Genomic DNA, 19,660 nt, shown 5'->3' on the forward strand with positions numbered 1-19,660 from the left:
ATTTCCATAATAAATTCATGGGGAATGTTTTCTAATGGTCAAATGTTGGCAAGTTCATGTGTTTTTTACCTACTATTTACTCCTCATTTGGCCAGGTTCCCATTTTGTAGCATCAGATCTGCAGAGTCTCCCTCGGCCTTTTTCTTCCCAGACTTGGGGGTGCTGTGGATCGGCGTTCCTCGCTCCCAGACAGGGTTCAGGTTGAATTGCCCTAAAGTGCTGATTACTGCGTGGAGTTTGCCGGTAGCTGGCTGTAATAATTATAGATTTTCTCTGCGATTTGATCCCATTGGTTGCCACGGTAACGGCGTAATAGCTCAACTGAAGAGCTGTCGCGGAGATTTAGAACCAACGTGTCTCTCTCGCAGCTTCGGATCTGGGCGCCGCCACCCCCATGGCGTCGTCATGGCAACTGATGAGCTGCACGTGACTGAAAGCTCTGCTCCCCGCCTCCCCCCACCCCCCACTCCCGCCCCATTCATCTTCCTCCTCTTGTGACCATTCCCATTTCCTCTTCTGGACGCCTTGTGGATAGGCATTGACCCCAGCTTGGGCTGTAATGGGGGCGAGCTTTAATGGGGGAGGCTAGAGTAATGATTCCCCTATGTCCCCCACCCGCCGAGAGGTCAGGCAGATTGTCCTTGTCAGAGCCAGAGCTACCTCTCTGGCCGCCGAGGTCTTGGAGATGAGTTGGCGCCCTGAGAGCCCCTTTACGACTCTGGCTGTCACAGGCTGGATCTGCTGCAACCACCAGTGCCACCACCTTCCTGGGGAAGCCATTTAGGGCTCTGAAGTCTTGGCTATCTGCTGTGTAGTTTTAGGAGTTCCTGAGGCTGTTAGAGGAAAACCTAGGCTTGGCCCCTGAAAGAAGAAAGGGGAAGCAGATAGCCAGTTTCAAAAGGTCCCAGATCATGTCTCCTCCAGCTTAAACCGAGCTGAGCTTAAGACATCTGTTTGAGAAATCCGTGTTCTATTTTTTTATTTATCTTTTTTTCTGTCTCTTTCTCTTTGTTTCTGTATGGATTTTTCCTTTCTGTTTCTGTCCCATCTCTCTCTCCCCCCCCCCACCCCCCGCCTTTTCTCCACCCCCTGCCCCGCCCCCATTTTTCAATAGTTCCTTCTCTTGCCCTCCTTCTTCACCTTCCCTCGATCCCTCTGCCTCTGGCCCTTGCTGAGAACCAGCTGGGCACATCCTTTTCCCACATCTTTTTTGCTTCCAAGGAGTCCTTTCCTCCCTCCTGTACCTGAGCCCATGTTCTGGGGACTGCTTGGAAGTCCGGAGCATCCTCCAGAGGGGAACTGGGACCTGGCAGCGCCTCTTAGGATGGACCAGCTAGTCGTGCCCCTAGGGCTCTGCAGAATGGCATAGAGGAGGCATATTAAGCAGGCGGAGCTGGGCTTGCTGCGGACCCTGACGACCTGGCTCTGTGAGTGCAGGGTGTGTGTGTGTGTGTGTGTGTGTGTGTTTTCATGTATTTGCGTATATCTGCAGGCATGTGGGGGTGTGTCTCAGTGTGTGCCAGCGACTATTATCTGTGATGTTGGGTGTGCAATGTGTGTGTGCAAGTGAGCCTGTGTGTGACTTTCAGTCTGAAGGACACACAATTGTACATGACAGATTTTTCAAGGATGCTTTGTGAAGAGAACACAGCGAGATGAGCCCCTTTAAAGTAGGAGCAAAATAAAGAAAGATGGGCATGAAATGATGGATAAGGAATTGCTTTTGTCAGACAGCTGCCTTCAGGCCCCAAGAAATGAAGTAAGGGTCACCTTGAAAAGGCATTTTTGCTCAAGCCCCAAAATAAACCCTTCCTTTCCATTCTAAGGAAGGTTAAGACACACACACCCCCCTTTCTCTTTGAAACTCAGGGGGGTGGAGGGCTCAATCAGGGGCACATGATGTGGGGGGCAGAGATCTGCAATGAGAATCTTTTGCTTGACAACCTGCATGGCTTATGCCAAGAGCAGGTATGAGGAAACTTAGGGTAGCGACTCCCTTGCATCTTTTACTTCTTCAGTCAATGAGAAATTCATGTTGAATTTTTTCACAGAAGCAGCCCATGTCCCAAGAGGCAGCAAGAAAAGGAGCAGGTTTAAAAAGCAAAATTCCATTTGCAGAGCAAGATGTGGAAATCCTGATGACTTGCTGTTTAAGATCCTGCAGTTGGTGTGTGAGAGCCAGCAAGCCAGGTCAACCCTGGAGGGACTCGCCTGTCCCTGAATATTTGGGAGATTTGGCAGCCAGTCAGTCTCGGTAAATGCTGACGGTGCTGGGCACACCCTTGGCACCTAGGGGGAGAGGACAGATCCAGAGATGAGGACCAGCCTTGGGTGGGTTCCAGTCCACGTAGGAACAGACCCTGATCACTTGGTGCAGTGCCCTCACTCTCAGTCATTGCTGCCACTTGCGATTCCTCCGGGATGCCACTTTCATTCCCACACACCATGACCGCTGTCTGCAGTGGCCCCACCACCTTGGTTCACGTGCCAAAGGCCTAATCACCTTTAAACGTCCTCTGTCACTGCTTCTACGAAATCCATAGCTTCCACCCAAGCAGACCAGACGCTGTTTGCCTTCCTCTTCCTGCCCCAACCAAATACCTTGTACCTCTGGCATCGTGTACCCTCCAGACCCCTTTCTCCATTGACCCATGAGCTGCGGTTTATTTTACAAGGACTTAAAGAAAATCATTGGTTAAGATGAAATACATGCAAAGCGACTGGCCTAGAATCCTAAAATGTCAATGCCATAAAGGCAAAGCAGTTGAGAAAGGTTCCAGGTTTAAAAGACACTACAGAGCCACACAGATGAATGCAATGTGATCCTGGGGTGGAGCCTGTATCCAGGGAACAAAAAACAGCCACAAAACACGTTTTGGTGGCAATTGGGGTAATTTCAACAAAGACCATATAGAAGATAATAGTATTATATCAATGATAACTTTCCTGAGCCTGAAACACCTTGTATTGCAGATAATTTGTACAGAGATTATGCAGAAGAATGTCCTCGTTCTTAGAAGATACAGGCTAAGGAGTTAGGGATGAAATTTTGCAATGTCTGCAACGAACTCTTAAATAGTTCAGAAGATAGATGGTAGCTAGATAGGTAGAGTACAAATGTGGCAGAGTATTGACCGTTGGTAGTTCTGGAATTACGGGTGGTCATTGAGCTATGCTTGCAACTTTTCTGTAGGTTTAAAATTTTCTGCTATGTGCTGGGCATCTGCCTAGTTTTGTACATGGATTGCCTCTTCTAATCCTCAGAGCAGCCTGGGAATGAGGGAGTTCTAGTTTCTAGCTGACAAAACAGAGACAAAGCCAGATTCAAGCCCAAGACAAAACCCACATTAATTCCACTGCCCCACTGCCCACCATTATTACCAAGGAAATTACCAAGGATAGCTCAATAGTCTTGTGCCTCTAGAAGAAACATTTATGATTTGAGTCTGAGGGACTTCAACTCTTTACTGTGGTATAGAGGTTAAGAGCACTGAATCTAGAGCCAGCCTGGGTCTGTATCCTGGCTCAGCTACTTTATGGCCATGTGTTGTTGGGCAAGTCACATAACCTCTCTGTGCTTCCATTTACCTTTTGTTTCTGTAAAGGAGGGTGATAATTGTAACTACTTCAGAGGCTTGTTCTGGAAATTAAGGCACTATTAATGTAAAAAGCTTAAAACAGGGTTTGTGTGATCCAAAAGTGGATCAACCAAAAGTGATCAGTAAATGTTTGTCATCACTGTTGTTGTTATTCTTGTTTTTGTAACCCCCGCACCCCCTCCACTGATAAACTTGGAGGATCTTTCCCTTCTGCACCAGAGTTGGCTTGCTTTCTAGACCTGGCCCCTGGGCTAGTCCACGCCTCTGGCAGGCGGCCTCTCAATGGCTGCAGGAGAGGCAGGGACCAGGGCGGGGGAGGTCAGAGTTATCCTCGTGCCACCTCTCCCCTGTGCCGACCCCCTCAGGACTGCCCTCCATAACCCCGCTGTGAACCAGTCACTCAGCGCGCTGTAAAGACCGCCTAGGAAACACACGCTTGTTAGTGGGAGCCCACAAACACAGGAGCTCACCAGAACCTTTGAGATCCACTTCACAGGGCTGGAACCAACCTTTTATATTTTGTTTTGTGCTGCTATTGCCGCTTATACGTGACATACATTGTAAGTCCTCTGAGTGATCAAGAAAGAACCCAGACAGGGAGTGTTTATACATTCATTCATGGCTCTTTGGCTCTGCCAGCCAGATGTTCACACACCTGAAAAGCCACCCTGAGAGCTGTCTGCGGAACAGGGGTTGTCTCAGTGCTAAGCAGTTGGGCTGGATCCTCAGTCCTCATGGTCCCCCTCCTGTCCCCTTCCAAGGGGCTAGTAAGGAAAGGACTGCTGACATAGTGACCACAGAACCTAGGCTGCCTCAGTGGGACCCAGTGGTCAGAGCATTCAGGTCCCAGAGGGCCACACAGTTGTTAGGTACTCTGCATGTCACATGGTGCTAGATGCTGAGAGTACAAAACCACATTGGTTACTGTCAAGTTATGCTGATGACCCTCCTCGCAATATGAAAAGATGTTCTTTATTATTTGTTGTCTGTCTCTTCCACTGGGACAGAATGCAGGAACTCTGCTGTCTGGTTCTACCACCCGCACCTGGGTCCTTAGGATTCGGTATTGTGTCTTCAGGCCGCAGGCCATCAGGAAATAGCAGTGCCCAAGTACAAATCCATGAATGATTAGAGGGATGGATGAATGCATGGATGAATAAATGAGTGAATTTCACAGGCTACAGGGGGAGACAGAGACGTGAACAGATTGTCATATTACAGATGAACTAGAAAAGAATATGTATATATATTTATGGATAATCTAAACGTGACAAATGTTGACAGTTGAAACTAGATGGTAAGTATAGTCAGGTTCTCCAATGTGTTTAAAGGTGTTCATTAAAGAGAATAGAGCGCTGGAGAAATACAGATGAGTGGTATCTAACCCTGAACTGAGAGTCAGAGTGGCTTCCTGGAGGAGGTGGCTGGAAAGGCATATGAAAAGGTGCACAACAGTTAAGGGAATGTGAACAGGAGGTGGGTGCAGAAAAGGACATTCCAACAGATGTTACCACATGAGCGACGAACTGGAGGAAGCAAAGAGCAGAGTGCATGCAGGTCAGTGTCAAGAGGTCAGGGAAGGGCAGGAGATACATGTAGGGGGATGGAGGGGTGGCCTGTGTGCCCAGCCAAGCAGCTGGGATTTATCCCACAGACAGTGGGGAGCTAGGGAATGTTCAAGCAAGAGAGTGATTGGTTCAGCTTTGTTACATGAAAAAACAACATCGTTTACATTTAACGCCCTCCGCTATCCCTAGCAGCTCTTATTGTTTTGCCTTTTAACATAAGAAAAAAATTTCTAATTTTAGAAATTTGATATTTCTAAAATATCAGTTTAGATATTTGCTTTTTTTACTTAGCAAGTTTGTTTTCCCCTGAAAGGATCAAAAAGTCGTGAAGTGGAGTCCTTTTCTCAAAGGGCAGCAATGTGGAGAACGCCTGCTGATGAGAGTCGAGGCACCAGGGAGGATTGGATGCCAACCAGGATAAATTTCATCACAATTTTATTTACTCCGGATATTTGTCTCTGGGAGGACAAAACATTAAGAAAGCAATTGATTGACATGCAGTAATTACGAGCATTCTGTGATCGACTCTCCTCCCCAGGTTCATGTCCCAGCTTTTTCCTTGGTACCATATTTTGTCCTCTGGGCCCACTCCTTCTGCTATAAACAGGCTAAACAAGGCATCGTCAGCTGCACCATTAATGGCTCCAGCCATCTGCCCTTTGCTGTCCTGTGGGAAGACACTGCCAAGCCCTCTCTAGTGGACAGGTTACATTTTATGTTTTGAGAAAAACAAGACGCCAGATGGGGGGAGATAGGGTTGGGCATGAGGACCTTTGAAATTGACATACAAGTGCCATCCATCCACAAAGCCAGACTGTTTGGCCAGGGTCATGTGATTGACAGCTATAATGGCCACATCCAAAGCAAGGGTGAGAATGGCTGAAACAGTGTTTTTTGGAAGCAATGGATCAGGGTGCTTTTTCATTGCCATATCTTTGGATCTCCGCTTTGCTGGCTGTCCTGCACCAAAATGTTTAAAGAGTTGACTAGCAGAATTAGGGCACAAGAACAGGGAGGCCAACTCTTTTTCACGGATTAATGTTTAAAACACCCAGCAAGCATTCTGCATTACTGGGAACTGTCCTAAGTACCATGGAGCTATAAAAATGCCAATTCTTCCACCCATTGGGTGGGACGGGGCTCCTTGTGGGCTTAGGGCATCTGTACCTGAAAGGGACAGCGGGGACAGCATTTGGGGGCCAAGTGTGGGCTGAGGTTGGAATTGCTCAGCTGGGGCAATCATAGGCCATTAAGAATGAGTGTGGGGCCAAAAGATGAGCGTCCTCAGGAAGACTGCAAACAGTGATAGCTGTTGGTTTGAAGTTCTTTGTTCCCAGAAAAGAGATATGTGCTGGTCTGAGTTGTCTTATGAGGTTTTGGGTAAGAAGCAAAACCACCAGTTGTAATGTGCCCAGATCTTGGTCTTCAAGCCCAGACAGCCCTAGTTCTAACTTAGCGCCACTGTCTCCAGCTGTGTCCTTGTGCAAATGGCAAAATCTCTCTGAGCCTGTCCCTTCACCTGAATAGAAGTATTTGCCTTCCAGGATTAGATGAGAGAGTGTGTTAAGGCTTGATGCAGGAGGCATTCATTCATTAAATCATGGCAGATTTCTCTATACACACATAAATGAAAGATGCTTTGAATGACTGAAAAGTTAAGGTAGTTCCAAGGGCCTGTCAGGCACACATCCTAACTCTGACCACCAACACTGTGTTTCCAAGTCACCCTCTGTGCAGACCTTGGAGGAAATAAATAGTCGATTTGTTATATGCTGTGGTATTTGCATACTTAGCAGTTCCAGGAATTCTTGAAATGGTTTGTTTTTTTTCTAAACAGGAAATTCACCTTTTCCAATAACATTGACCTTATCTGTTTGTTTGTTGTTGTCCCTTCCCATGGGACACAGTTGTTCCAGCAAACAGAGCAGGACATGTCCTTGTTTGGTGCTTAGCACAGATGCTCCGTAAAGATTTGTGGAGCTGAACAAACCAATTTTAAAAGCCAGATCTTCTGTGGCTTTGGCCTGGGGTAGATTCTTCCACGTTAGCACAAGTGTCCTTCTCAAACCAGACTGTTCTTTCATTTCTCTCTTGTAAGGTCGGAAATCCAAAACTAGCTCATCCATTCACAATGCTTCTTTCTGAATATTCCCGAGTGTGTCTCACATTCAGATACTGGAAGCTTTGTATATTCTGTGTCCCCTTCACGTTGCTCACAAGTTGGGGAGCTGTCCGCCCTCTGGGGACGCTATGTCCATGATCTCTGCATGCATGATTTAAGTTCACCTCCTTCTTCCTGATGGAGCCTGGGAGACAGGGCAGGGAGGCAGAATGAACTGCGACCCAGATTCCTGAGGGTGGGCGAGGTTGGGGCAGAGCGGCTCCTGTCTTGTGGAACCTGGAAATTCAGGTTCATCTCAAGGCCACCCCACATGCAAATAGCTCCAGCCCTTCAGGCTATAGAAGCAATGCCTTCCCTACAAGGTAGAGGGTGCTCTGGAAACTGAGACCATGGCCTGCAACGAACCATTCCTTATTTGTCCTGTATTCATTCTGCAGTTGGCACTAACCAAACTAAGTGCCTCATGGCCTCATGGGTAAGCTTTATTCTTCCCATTGGACAGATGTTGAAACTGAGGCCCTGATAAGTTGAACAACTTGCCCAGAGTCATCAAACTAATATATGGCACATTAGGACCCAATTTCTGGCTCCTGCAACTTTATAAACTGCCTCCTCTCTTTTTATTAGGAGCCCACACTTGCCTGTTTCCAAGAGCAGTTTTTCTCTCCCCTTATACAAGTCACTGATGATTGTATAATGACCCAAAAGGCAGATTATGGGGAAGAAACTGAGAATGCAAGAAAGAAGGGCTGCGGCTGAGCTGCAGAGATAGCTGGGGATGAGGAAGCTGGGGTAGGAGGAGGGAAGCCGGGTCTGAGATAAAGCCTCTGTCCCAGCGCCAGCTACTCTCCACCATCCATCACAGCCCCATGAATGGGGCCCTGTTAGCCATCTGCAAAGGCCCAAGATTCCAGCTTTATTGGTTGCCATGACAATCCCTGGCCTTGACAACCAAGGCTCACTTGTGTTATTGTGTACTATTGAGTGTGCAGCAAAGCCAATGGCTGGGACTGCACACTGGAATGAAATGTCCCCAGCCCCTGCCAGGGCTTTTGTCTCTGCCCTGAGAGCAAAAAGGAGAATGAGAACGAACCTCTTTGGAGCCCCAGAAGGGTGGGGGTGGGGGGTCCATATCTAGCCAACGATGCATGCAAAGATTTCGTGTTCACAGGGCAGCATTTTGGAGAGATGAGTCAAACACCATCTTCAGAGGACATTTGTGGAGGGTTTACTATTTATTCAATCGTTGTTTGCAGCCAAGCACCCACCACTCTGGGGCTGGGGATACAGCAGGGACCCAAGTCCCCAATCTCGGTTGACCCTCTGCTAACCCACGAGATAGGTTCAGCTGGCATTATCTCCATTTTCCAGGTGAGGAAGCTGAGGTACAAAGAGGTTACTTAACATGTCTAAGGTCACACAGCAGGTAAAGAAGGGTGGTTTCACATTTAACACCCTGCACACCAACTCCTCAAATGGCCACCATGGCATCTTTCTTCCTGTGTATTTCAGATGTTTAACGTTCAAAGTGAGACCCCCTCCCCTTCCAGGGCCATGGGCGCTGTGCAGATCTGGGTCAAGTGCAGGGTCCACCATCCACCCCATGTGATGGTAGTTGTCAGCGTTACCTCAGGAGTCTCCCCCATGTCCGGACCAGACCCGTGCGGCCGGGGCTTAGTTGTTCTGGGTGGGGCCCTCTCACAAGTGCAGAGCTCCCAGCCAGACCACCCGCTCGTGAGCTCTGAGACCTTGGAGAAGCCCACAGGCCTTCTGAGCCTGTCGTACAAGGCAAACACTGCGGATGACAGAACTTACGTGTGGAAGGGACATGGCACGCAGTAAGTGAGCACTAAACAGTGGCGGATTCTTTTCCAACATTTATTCTCCCTCCAGGGCAAACTGGAAGGGTTTGTTTATATATTTATGTTTTGCCCTTTTACCTGAATCCTCTCACCCTATAGACTTAAACATTCCAAATGCAGGAGACAGATAAGAGGTAGCAGAGAGAACTAATTAGCATTTTAATTAAAGGGAGAGGGATGGGGAGAGGTGGGTCCACTGGAGGACTCGTTATCTGGTTGGACCAGGGTGTTCAACTTGTTCTGACCAAGACCTGCAGTAAGAAAGAGCATTTATTGCTGGCCCACTTCCTGCCTGAGACAGAAATCGCCCTCACCTGCCATGCAGTCTAATGGTTCCTATTCTGTTTTATTATTGACTGATTTAAATTTCTCTTTCGGTTCTGATAGATCAAAGAAACAGTGTCTGTTTGATGCTGGCCTGCCTCCCATTCCAGCAAAAAGACAGGACCAGGCTGAGGCCCGAAGCCTTGGGCAGTCAACTGAGCCCAGCTTTTAGTTTAATAACCTGCTTTAATTTTATTACATTCTTTTCCCAATCACCTTTGTTTGTAGCAAATGAAACATTGCGGGGGGTAGGGGTTGTTGGGTAGTGATTAGAAGAGATTCTAGGAAATACACTTTATTTAAATTTTAAAAGCAAGTTGATTTTAAAGAAATATGTTAAGCAAATACATGTCGTATGAGAATTAAGAACGTGAGAAGTCACGTGCTGTGTAATGAGCCAAGGTTTGGAGAACACGGGGAGACTTGGGGTTTCAGAGACAGGAGTGCCAGCTACCAGCCTGTTTCCATTCTGGTTTTGGGAGTGCCCCCAAAAGCACCCCCTCAACCCGGGATCCCCCAAAGCACCCGCCTCTTTTCCCAGAGGTGCAATCCATGGTCCAGCAGATTGCAAAGGGCGTGGAGTGTGAGCTCGTGCCATTTCAAGGGTAAGAGTAGTACGTCTAAAGCACCTAGTGACTTCAGACTGGGGGAGGGGAATATTGTGAAGTTGCACAAATTTCCGCCCTGCTCACACATTTTAATATGAATGCTCGGATCTACCTTACAAGGAGGGTGGTACTGTCCCCATTTCACAGCTCAGACCTGTTGAGTTAATTCATATAAATTGACTCCAGGAACTCTGCTGAGCTCAGAAAAGCTGGATCCCCCCCCCTCAGGGTTTACAATGCATTTCTGTAAGTGCGATTGGAGTGTTTTTAGGCAGGAGAGTGATGTGAGATGAATTATCCTTAAAAAGGTTGGGAACCCAGTAAAAAACAGATAGAAAGAGAACAGGAGAGAAAGCCGAGGGGCAACTGTGCTTATCATAGCCCTTGACCAGACAAGAAAGAGATGGTGGTAAGTTGCACCAGCCCAGTTAGGGATTTGCCCCCAAGCACAGGGCCCCAGGAACCCTGGGCACACCCACCTCTCATGCCCCTGCTGGGAAAGGGAACCTTCCCTGTGGCTGGTTTGTGTCTGAGGGGCTGTAGAGGAAGTCCTCAGGGAGAGTCTGCCTGTGTGCTGGGCCCTTCCCCCGAATCGGCCTTTTATCTTCCCTTCCACTGCTTTATAATTTCATACCCAAATTTGACCATTCCACGTCCTCTCACACCTCCAAGCATTTGCGTGGGCCTTACCCACCTCCCTTCCTCTGTGGCTTCTGAATCTCCCACCCTTTCAAGATGCAGCTCAGGTGACACCTTATTGGCATCAAAACTCCCGCCAGAATTAATCTCTGTGTTCCCATGGCACCTTGTTCACACCAGCAAATAGTCATGATTCCATTATTCTATTCTTATGCAGAATTAGTTGACAGTGAACTGGAAAATTTGTATGCACTGTACATACCTTGCCAGGTTATTTTAACAACTTATTGACATGATGGGTAAAGCAAAACCTAGGACATTAAATTCTCCCATATCCCCCCTCATTTCTCCGCCATTAAATTATGAGATTCGCAAAGAGAGAAGCATTTTATTTATCTTAGTTTCTCCTATGCCTAAATTAATGCAGTGTCTTGCCTGTAACAGGAGCTAATTAATTTTGTTGATTGAATTAATGGGCTAGAGAAGGTGAACAAATGACATTAATTCTTCTGATTGTTGGAAGTGTATAGAGCCAAGAAATGATGGCTGATGGAGATCAAGTTTTGTTTTAAGGTCAATTTCAACTGTGGGCCACGAAAATGTCACTGTGAGATATGTCACAATGTGACATTTTGTAAGTGAAAGTATGCGGTGCGACCCCTCTCTTTGGCCGAGCATTCAAATGTTAATATTCGAGTTCTCTGGGACTCTCGAATTTTTAAAAACACGATTAATGGAAATTGAATTGTGTGGAGTCTGAAGTGCTCCCGTTTGAGACAAATGGTTCTAAATGAGAGCCAGCAACTGCTCCCTCTAAATAGTTACCAGGCTGCTAAATTAACAGGTTTGCCTTCAGCTGAATATTCTGGAAGAGATTTAAAAAAATTTATTGAGTTATCAAGGAAAGAGTATGGTTTCTTAGTTAATTTATGTCATACTTTCCAAACCTGTGCTTTTCTCAATAATATTCCCTCTGATGAAGAGCAATAAAATTTTCTCTCTGAACTAAATCATTAGTATTCTTCCAGCCCTGTATCTACTACCATTAAATGTTTTGTTATTTGCTGAATTAATTGATATGTTAAAATGAAAGTGCTTTGGAGTCACACAGCCCCACACAATCTTCTGACCAAAGACAATACCATAACCCCTCCAACTTCCATCTCCTCATATCGGAAATGGGGAGATACTTTACCTGCTGGATGGCTGAGCAGATTGAGGGGCATATCGTGCCCTTTAGACTCACCCAGCAACTGCACACCTCAGTCCCTTGCACCCAGGAGGAATCCTGTATCCCCCAGCAGGAGAGAGGAAGGTTTTCTGGCCCTGAAGCCTTTGTCCTTAACTGCCCTGCAGGACCTTCGTCCACCTGCAGTGCTGAGCAGAAGAGGCAGTGTTACTCCCCGTGCACTCCCAAGATTTGGGATTCATCAGTCTGATACTCTAACCATGCTATTAGCTGAGACTCTGTAAGCAACAGAAATCCACTCAAGGTAATACAAGCAAGCCAAAGAGAGAGGGACTTTATGAACTTTCTGAACTTTCTTACCAAGGCACTACTAGGATGGGAACACTTTTCCCTGGTTCCTGTTGTTTCCTTCCTTGTGGAGGGACATCTGCGAGCCTAATACTCCTGGCTCTCCCCCGCCCTCACCCGCTCACTCCCAGCGGAGACTCAAGCTCCCACCCCAGTAGGTTCAGGAGTGATTGTTTGCATCCAGTGTCAAGCTGGGCTACAGGCTTGAGATGAAACCAAACAGTCCTCATGTCCAGGACCCACTTTCCTTCTCTTGCACTGCTTCTCTCTACACAGGCTGCATTCTACTCCATCCAAAGACCCTGTCTGAAAGCTGGCTCCTCAGGTAGCTGACCCACAGCTCCCAGGGCTGTGGCCCATGTCCATCCAGTCCACCTGGGCCAGTGGGTCACACAGAACAGACACGGCTGCCAGGGGAGGTTTGTGAGGGCAGAGAGGTGTGGTGTGCTGAGCCGACAGCCCAAAAGGTGTCTCCTGTACCCACCCCCGGGGCGCCCTCAATTACCTCATCTGTGAAGACAGGTTAATGATGGCAGCTACCTCCTAAGGCTCTGAGGATGACGTCTAGCCTCAACCTGCACATAGTAAGTGCTCAGTACGTGACAATGGTCAGAGGACAAGGACGGCATCTGATTGACCCCTGTAGCCAAAGCCCAGTGGAGGACCAGCACATAGTTGGTGCGCCGTGAATATTCACAGAATAAGTAAATCTTCCAAACAATGCCAACCACCTCCCTCCTTCACTCTTTGCTTCTAATAATACAGCCCGACATCCCATTAGCTGTGAGGACCCTGGGTTGGGGGTACTGCCAACCCATTATCCAGAGCTCAGGGCCAGACACCCACACATTTCCTCATCTGTGCTGCTAAGCCCATGTACACTTGGCTTTCTGAAACCAACCCGTCATCCTTGTTCCATTCTGCACTGAGGGATCTCTGTGGATCTCTGTCCATCACCTGTAGTTGATGCTTCCTTCATGCCGTCATCAACTTGGTGCTGAATGGAATACTTTATTGCAGAATGAATGGATGGACATTTATGGAGTGTTTGGACTCAGTATTGCATAGTGGTAAAGGTTGCTGACTCTGGGGTCAGACAGACCTGAGTTCTGTTTTCAGATCCACTACTTAGCTTTTCTGTGCCTCGGTTTCCTTAACTGTATAAAGAGGACAGTATTGTTGTGGGTGTAAATAATAATGACAAAAATTAATGGTCCTGCATGCAATGGGCTTAGCACGATGTGTGGCACACAGGAAAGACTCAGGAAAACAGGGTCCACAAGTAGTAGTGAGAAATGAATGATTCCATCATTGTTCTGAGACACAACACAACAGAAAACACATGTGCCAAATAACAAAGCAGGTATTTAGCAAGAAGGCCCACAAACAAAAAGGTGCACAGAAAGCAAGTTTGAACAGCAGCTTGGAGAAAGGGGAAGGGGAATGGGAAGAGGTGATAAAAAGAAACGGACAATGGCGGGGGCAGAGTTGCTGCTGGCCCATGATGCAAAAGGCCTCCGGCAAAGCTGTGCTCAGGGATATGGGGCAAGGTTCAGGAACAGCCCGGAGAGAATCAACCAACACTCCTGTGAAGTGGGAGCTGAGAACCCTGATCCCTGATTCTGTGTAGGGGAACTATGCAGTTTGCCAGGACTGTTCCAGTTTCAAATTGGAAAATCCCCCATCCAAGAAACCCCCTCAGTCTCAAGCAAGCTCAGGATGGTTGCTCATGCTAGAGATGTGCATATCCCCCCAAAATGGACCACCAGATACTCCCCTGGGTCTGCAGGATTCCTAGACAGCCCAACAACCAATATTCTTTGTGGGAGCAATACAGGGGAAGCTCCCGGCTTCCCACACTGGCATCTGCTCTGAAGTTTCCTCCGTCTTGGTCCTTCCATCACGCAGAACACAGGCTTGCTTAGCTTGTCCCAGGTGGGTAATGCACTGCGCTCGTCTACAGAGGCATCTCAAGCAAATTCTATCTCCTCTCTCTGTTTGTTCCATCTAGAAAATGGGTGTAATCATTCTGCCTAATGTTAATTTAAAAATAAAAAGGCCTTTCAAAGTGAGAGGCACACAAGCATGTATTTAAAATTAGTAAGAATAGCTATTTGGGACACACATACTAATTCAGGGAGAAGTCCAAATAGTGTTCCGATTAAGAGACATAGGCAATGGACATTACAAGAGGGCACAGGAAACCCCTATATCAACAGAAGGAAGGTATTTCTATTGGTGCAGATAACATAACATTGTGATGTTTATTCTAGAGAATGTTTTTAATTTTCAGTCCCGTCGTTGTCAGTCTCATAGTTACATCTGCTTTCTTGTTATCTTTGCAAGAAGTTTTTTGGGAAACAAGGTTGCTTTCGTCTCAGTCCAAAAGTTATTTTGCCCTGTTTTAACATTTCAATATTTGAGCCATAAGGCATGCAAGGCAGCTTCTCTGGCACGGCAGCCACAGCTCCATTTTAAAGTGTCTCTGTTTATTATTTTTTTGACACTGGGGTATGGTCAAGGTCAAATGAAATAACACGAGATTTGATTTAAAGTGTCTATTCAGTGTAAAAGCAAAGGATTTGATGTCAGAAGAACCTTCTCCACTACGTGGGAAATTGTGGGGGGTGGAATACTTGGCCAGAGGGGGAGTGGTCTTCACTGGCCTAATTCTGTGTTTCCCCCTCTTTCAGGGTAGGAGCGTGTGAGAGGGCTCTCTGTTCCCGAAAGAGGGGATCATGGCCTCCATGTTGCTCACCCGGCGGCTGGCCTGCTGCTTCCAGCACAACTACCACCTGCTTGTGCCCGGTAAGCCCTGGGGTCTTGGCAAAAATGAACTGGTCCTAGCAGAAGATGCAATCCAGACTAGGGATTCTGGGCTGGAAGAGTCTGTGGGGACAAAGGCACTGCCCAGCCAGTGCTTCTGGGGCTGTCCCACCATCCCCCATGAAACAGCCCCCATCCCCACCCCTCCCATTCCCCCATTGCTGCCACATGCTTCTGTCCCCGGGCAGACGGCCCTGCAGTGGGCGAGGAGCTGACCTGCCTGCATGGAGCTGGCGGCCCCAGAGCTAGAAGGGCCCGGGCTATCTGCACAGGGACCATCAGGCAAAACACACAGCTTGAGCTGCTGCCAAGAAGCAAAGAAAGCAGCAAAAGTCATTGTAATTGATGTAAAGGCTAGCTGTGCCCTGGACAGGAGGTGGCCTCCCTGGAGCGCCCCACGCCCACTGCCCTCTCCCTCACCTCCTCAACACCCCCACCCAGCCTGCCTGCAGCACCACCAGCTCTCCTGCCCCCCACTCTCTCTCAGATGCTCCCCTTTCTCTCTGCCTCACTGAGTGCAGGTGGCTTAGCCAAGTAAGCTTCATCAGAGAGCACCCTGCTTGCAGGATCCCCTTTGAGACCTCGCTCCCAGTGGTCCCAGGAGGAAGGCAGGAGTGAATCCCACTGTATGGATGAGAAAACCGTGGCTCAGAGAAGCAGAGCCTCCTGCTCAAGGTCACACAGCCACCTGAATGCGAGTAATCACCTCTTCTCTGTGTGCCTCCACGTCGCTCTGGGAGAAGGAGAGGCAAGCACTAGCCTCCCTTGGGACATCTTATGCCTCTGGTCTATCCCCAGTTCTCTAAGAGCCCTGTGCTTGTCATCTCCGTGTCCCCTTCTGTCGTCACTCCTGTCTGCCTTCTGAAGGCAAATTGCTGGCCGCATCCTGGGTTTGCATGTTTGTATCCTGGGTGAGATTAAAAGCAGGAATGTTTGCTCCTCTCCCGGGAGTATTAGCAGGCTTTATTTTAAAATAAATGTGTTATTTGAGGGTGATTTCAGATATTCAGAGAAGGTACAGACATAGTACAGAGAGATCCCATATGCCTCTCACCCAGTTTCCCCTCCGGGTTAACATCTTACATCACAAGGATACTCTTATCCAGACTGAGAAACTGACCTTGGTACTTCGCTACCAACCAAACTCCAGGCTTCTCTTTGCATTTCACAAGTTGTTAATACCTTTTTGTCCCAGGATCCAATCCAAGTTTCCCCATTGCATGTTGTCACATCTCCCTCATCTCCTTGCTCTGTGGCAGTTTCTCAGTCTTTTCTTGTTCTCAACCTTGATTGCCTTGAAGGGTTATTAGTAGGTTGTGAGGTTTTGTTTTAATTATAAGAGAAGCATATAAATGCTTACCCATTATTAAGTTAAAAATAAACTGAAACCAGAATAATCTAGGTCTGGTGTGCACCAAGTAGGAGGGAGGGTTGTGAGCATGGAAGACTCATTCATTCCATAACCAGTATTGTTGAGCCACCTACTAGGTGTGGAGTGCTGTACTGGGTGCTGAGCACATGTGGCTCAGCCTTTGAATGTCATTCTCAAGGACATCTGAGCCTTCCCAAGGAGGCATAAAGGAAAGAGCAATGGATTAATACTCATAAGATGGGCTACTGGCTCCATCCACCGCCTATTAGCCCAGTGAGACTAAGCAATGGGAAGAATTCCAAGCTTCAGTTTTCCCATCAGGAAAGTGGGCATACTAATGATATCCTCTCTGCTTCACAAGTTACTTGTATCAGAAGAAATGGTTCATGTGAAAGCACTTTATTTATGTTTACAAAAAGGTGAGGAGTATCCTAACTCCCATTTTTACAAGCATGGATATGGAGACACAATGCAATTAAAAATGGAAGTGGTTAAATTAGGGTTACTCAGCTCTGCATTTTCTTGGCTGGAGTTGAATCTTTGGCACACTTGTGCAAGATTTAGAAAACCATACCATGAGATATTTTTCTTTTCTTTTGGCCTATCAATTTGGCACATCCAGTAGGATTGATAGATGATGGATGGATGGATAAATGGAGGGATGGATAGAGTTTTTTAATACTAAAATGCAGTGTTGACAAAGATAGCAGAATGTATGCACTCTCATGCGCTGCTTATGGGCAAGTAACAATAGGAGAATAGTTTTAAAATTATAGGAATAATAGCTTATCCTTAACCCATTTAGTCCTTGCCACAGCTCCATAAAACAGAGGAAACTGAGACTCAGAGAAATTAAGTCACTTGCCCAGAGCTAGCAAGGGACTGAACCAGGCTTTCACCTGAGCCAGTGTGGCCCCAGGACTCATCGCCCTAATCAAAATATTAGTTATCTATTGCTTTATAATAAATACCCGCAAACTTAGTTAGTTAAAACAATACATGTTTATTATTTCATAGTGTTTGTGAGTTGGGAATCTACGGCGAGTTTATCTGGATCTTCTGGCTCCAGGTGTCTCATGGGGGTGCAGCTGAGTTATTAGCTGAGGCTGGGCTCATCTGAGGCTCATGGTCAGAGATGTGGGTCCACTTCCAAGCTCACTCATGTGATTGTGCTGGATTCAGGACCCAGTGGACCTCTTCCTGGGGCAGCTCACCACATGGCAGCCACTCCCTCTGAGTGAGGGAGAGCAGGAGAGCGCCTAAGTCAGAAGCCACAGCCTGGTGCCATGCCCACTGTGTGCAGATGCTTCTGTGTGTTTCTCCATCCTCGTATCACCATAAAGCCAGTAAACGTGAGGATAGTTCATAGCCTGAGACAGTGTTCCCCATGGCATCATTTCATGACACCCCAGAAAAGTTTATAATGTTACATTGACAAATAGAATACAGAGACTGGGAGGCTTGACTGCAAAATGGTTATCCCTGAGTGGGAGAATTAGATGTGGATTTTTTTTCATTGTTGCTCATAGATATTCCCTCAGTTAACATGTTATCAAAAACTAAGTGGGATGGATAGCTGGTGGGGAGAGAGATAAGGTTATTTAAAAAAGAAGTAGAGCAATGATTCCAGGTGAGCTTGACCTTGACTTTGACCAGGCTCACACCGTTACTGTCTGGGAAAATGACATTCATTTATTACTCTCAATATAGAGATCAAGAGGACATTAAAAGCATTTGATGGCTGTTTTTATAGTTTGAAGTTAAAAATTAACTCTGTGGCCCTGGCTAGTGTAGTTCAGTTGGTTGAGGCATTGTCCCATAAACGGAAAGGCTGTGGATTGGATTCTCTATCAGGGCACATACCTAGGTTGCAGGTTCAGTCCCCAGTCTGGGCATGTGAGAGAGGTGACCGGTGTTTCTCTCTCACATCAATGTTTCTCTTCCTTTCTCTCTCCCTCCCATCCCCTCTCTCTAAAATCAATAAGCATGTCCTCAGGTGAGAATTCAAAAAAAATTGATTGTGGATCGGCATGGGAACTGAGGCTGGTGAGCATCACTATCGGGCCCGAGGGCTGGGCAGGACTTACCCACTGTGCCTGGTCTCATGTGTCAAGGCAGACCCCTGCCTTCTGGGTGTACTGCTTTATTTATAATGAAAATGCTGGATCATTCAGTATTAATTCATACCTTTTTTTTTTTTTGCTTCCTTGTGCTTCTGATAGTAATTTGCCTCTGGGGGAAGCAAGTTGTTTTGCTGCAAATGTTTTACTTTGAAGATCTCCACTAGATGAGATCAAAGGTTGCATCAGTTATATTCAAATCATCTAGGAGAGATCCGGTGGACAAATTTCTGGTTTAACCACTTACGAGCTTTGGGTAAATTAATTGACCTTTCTGAGCTTTAGTGTCCTCTTCTGTAACATGCAACTAACATTAATCTACTAGGGGGTTGTGAGGATTAAATGAGGTAATCCCTGTACGGTGCTCAGGATAATGCTTGGTACGTTCACTGTAAGTGCTTGATAAATGGATACGTGCTTGAGTGACTTGATATACTAGATACCAGAAAAGGCTCCCTTCCTTGACCATTCAAATCTTGTTCTTTTCTCTTGTGGTTTACGATGTTATATATCATCAATAAGAGAATTAAGGTGTTATGTATCACCATTGGTATTGTATTGGTTTTTCATTATTTTTCTCTACAGAATTGAAAAGTGAGCTATAGTAGGAAAAGCAGAAGTATTAGACCCAGGTTCAAATCCTGCCTTTGCAACTCACTAGCTATGTGACCTTGGGAAAGACACTTAACCTCTCTGATTCTCATCTGAAAAATGGGAACAATACCATCTCACAAGTGGATTGTGGATTTATTAAAACAAAAGACAAGAGTTTGCCTAAGTAAGGCCTGCCTAGCTCACGTGTTAGCTTCCCCATCTCTTCTTTTCTGATAGCGCTGCTGCCAACAAACTTACAAGGCTCTGACTTTAAGGATCTCTGCTCAATGGTTTTGGCTCTCTTCCATTCACACCCACTAAGACTTGGAACATGGTGAACTGATGAAGTGCTTGAAACAGACCTGTCTGCCTTGCACCTGGCCCTCGGCATCCCCGTCCTGTGCCCCATCAATCTGCTCCCAATGAACGGGTTCTTGCCCTCTCTCCACTGCCCCTCCCTACCCCACCTCCCAGCTCCTGTTTACGCAG

At 46.9% G+C, this 19,660-nt stretch overlaps 1 protein-coding gene across 1 annotated transcript in view; it reads left to right on the forward strand.

Annotated features, from left to right (window-relative positions):
• The first annotated feature begins 1,275 nt into the window (after positions 1 to 1,275).
• The window catches only part of ABAT (4-aminobutyrate aminotransferase), a 46,117-nt gene continuing 27,732 nt past the window's right edge, over positions 1,276 to 19,660 (forward strand). Inside the window, exons 1-2 of the mRNA XM_054589144.1 lie at positions 1,276 to 1,427; positions 14,953 to 15,067. Of these exons, the coding sequence (XP_054445119.1) occupies positions 14,998 to 15,067 (70 nt within the window). The 5' untranslated portion in view covers positions 1,276 to 1,427; positions 14,953 to 14,997. The remainder of the gene's footprint in view (positions 1,428 to 14,952; positions 15,068 to 19,660) is intronic.

Source organism: Pteronotus mesoamericanus, unplaced genomic scaffold, assembly GCF_021234165.1.
Source record: "Pteronotus mesoamericanus isolate MK-2021 breed Mesoamerican mustached bat unplaced genomic scaffold, CSHL_Meso_final scaffold_167, whole genome shotgun sequence".
Lineage (NCBI taxonomy): Eukaryota > Metazoa > Chordata > Mammalia > Chiroptera > Mormoopidae > Pteronotus > Pteronotus mesoamericanus.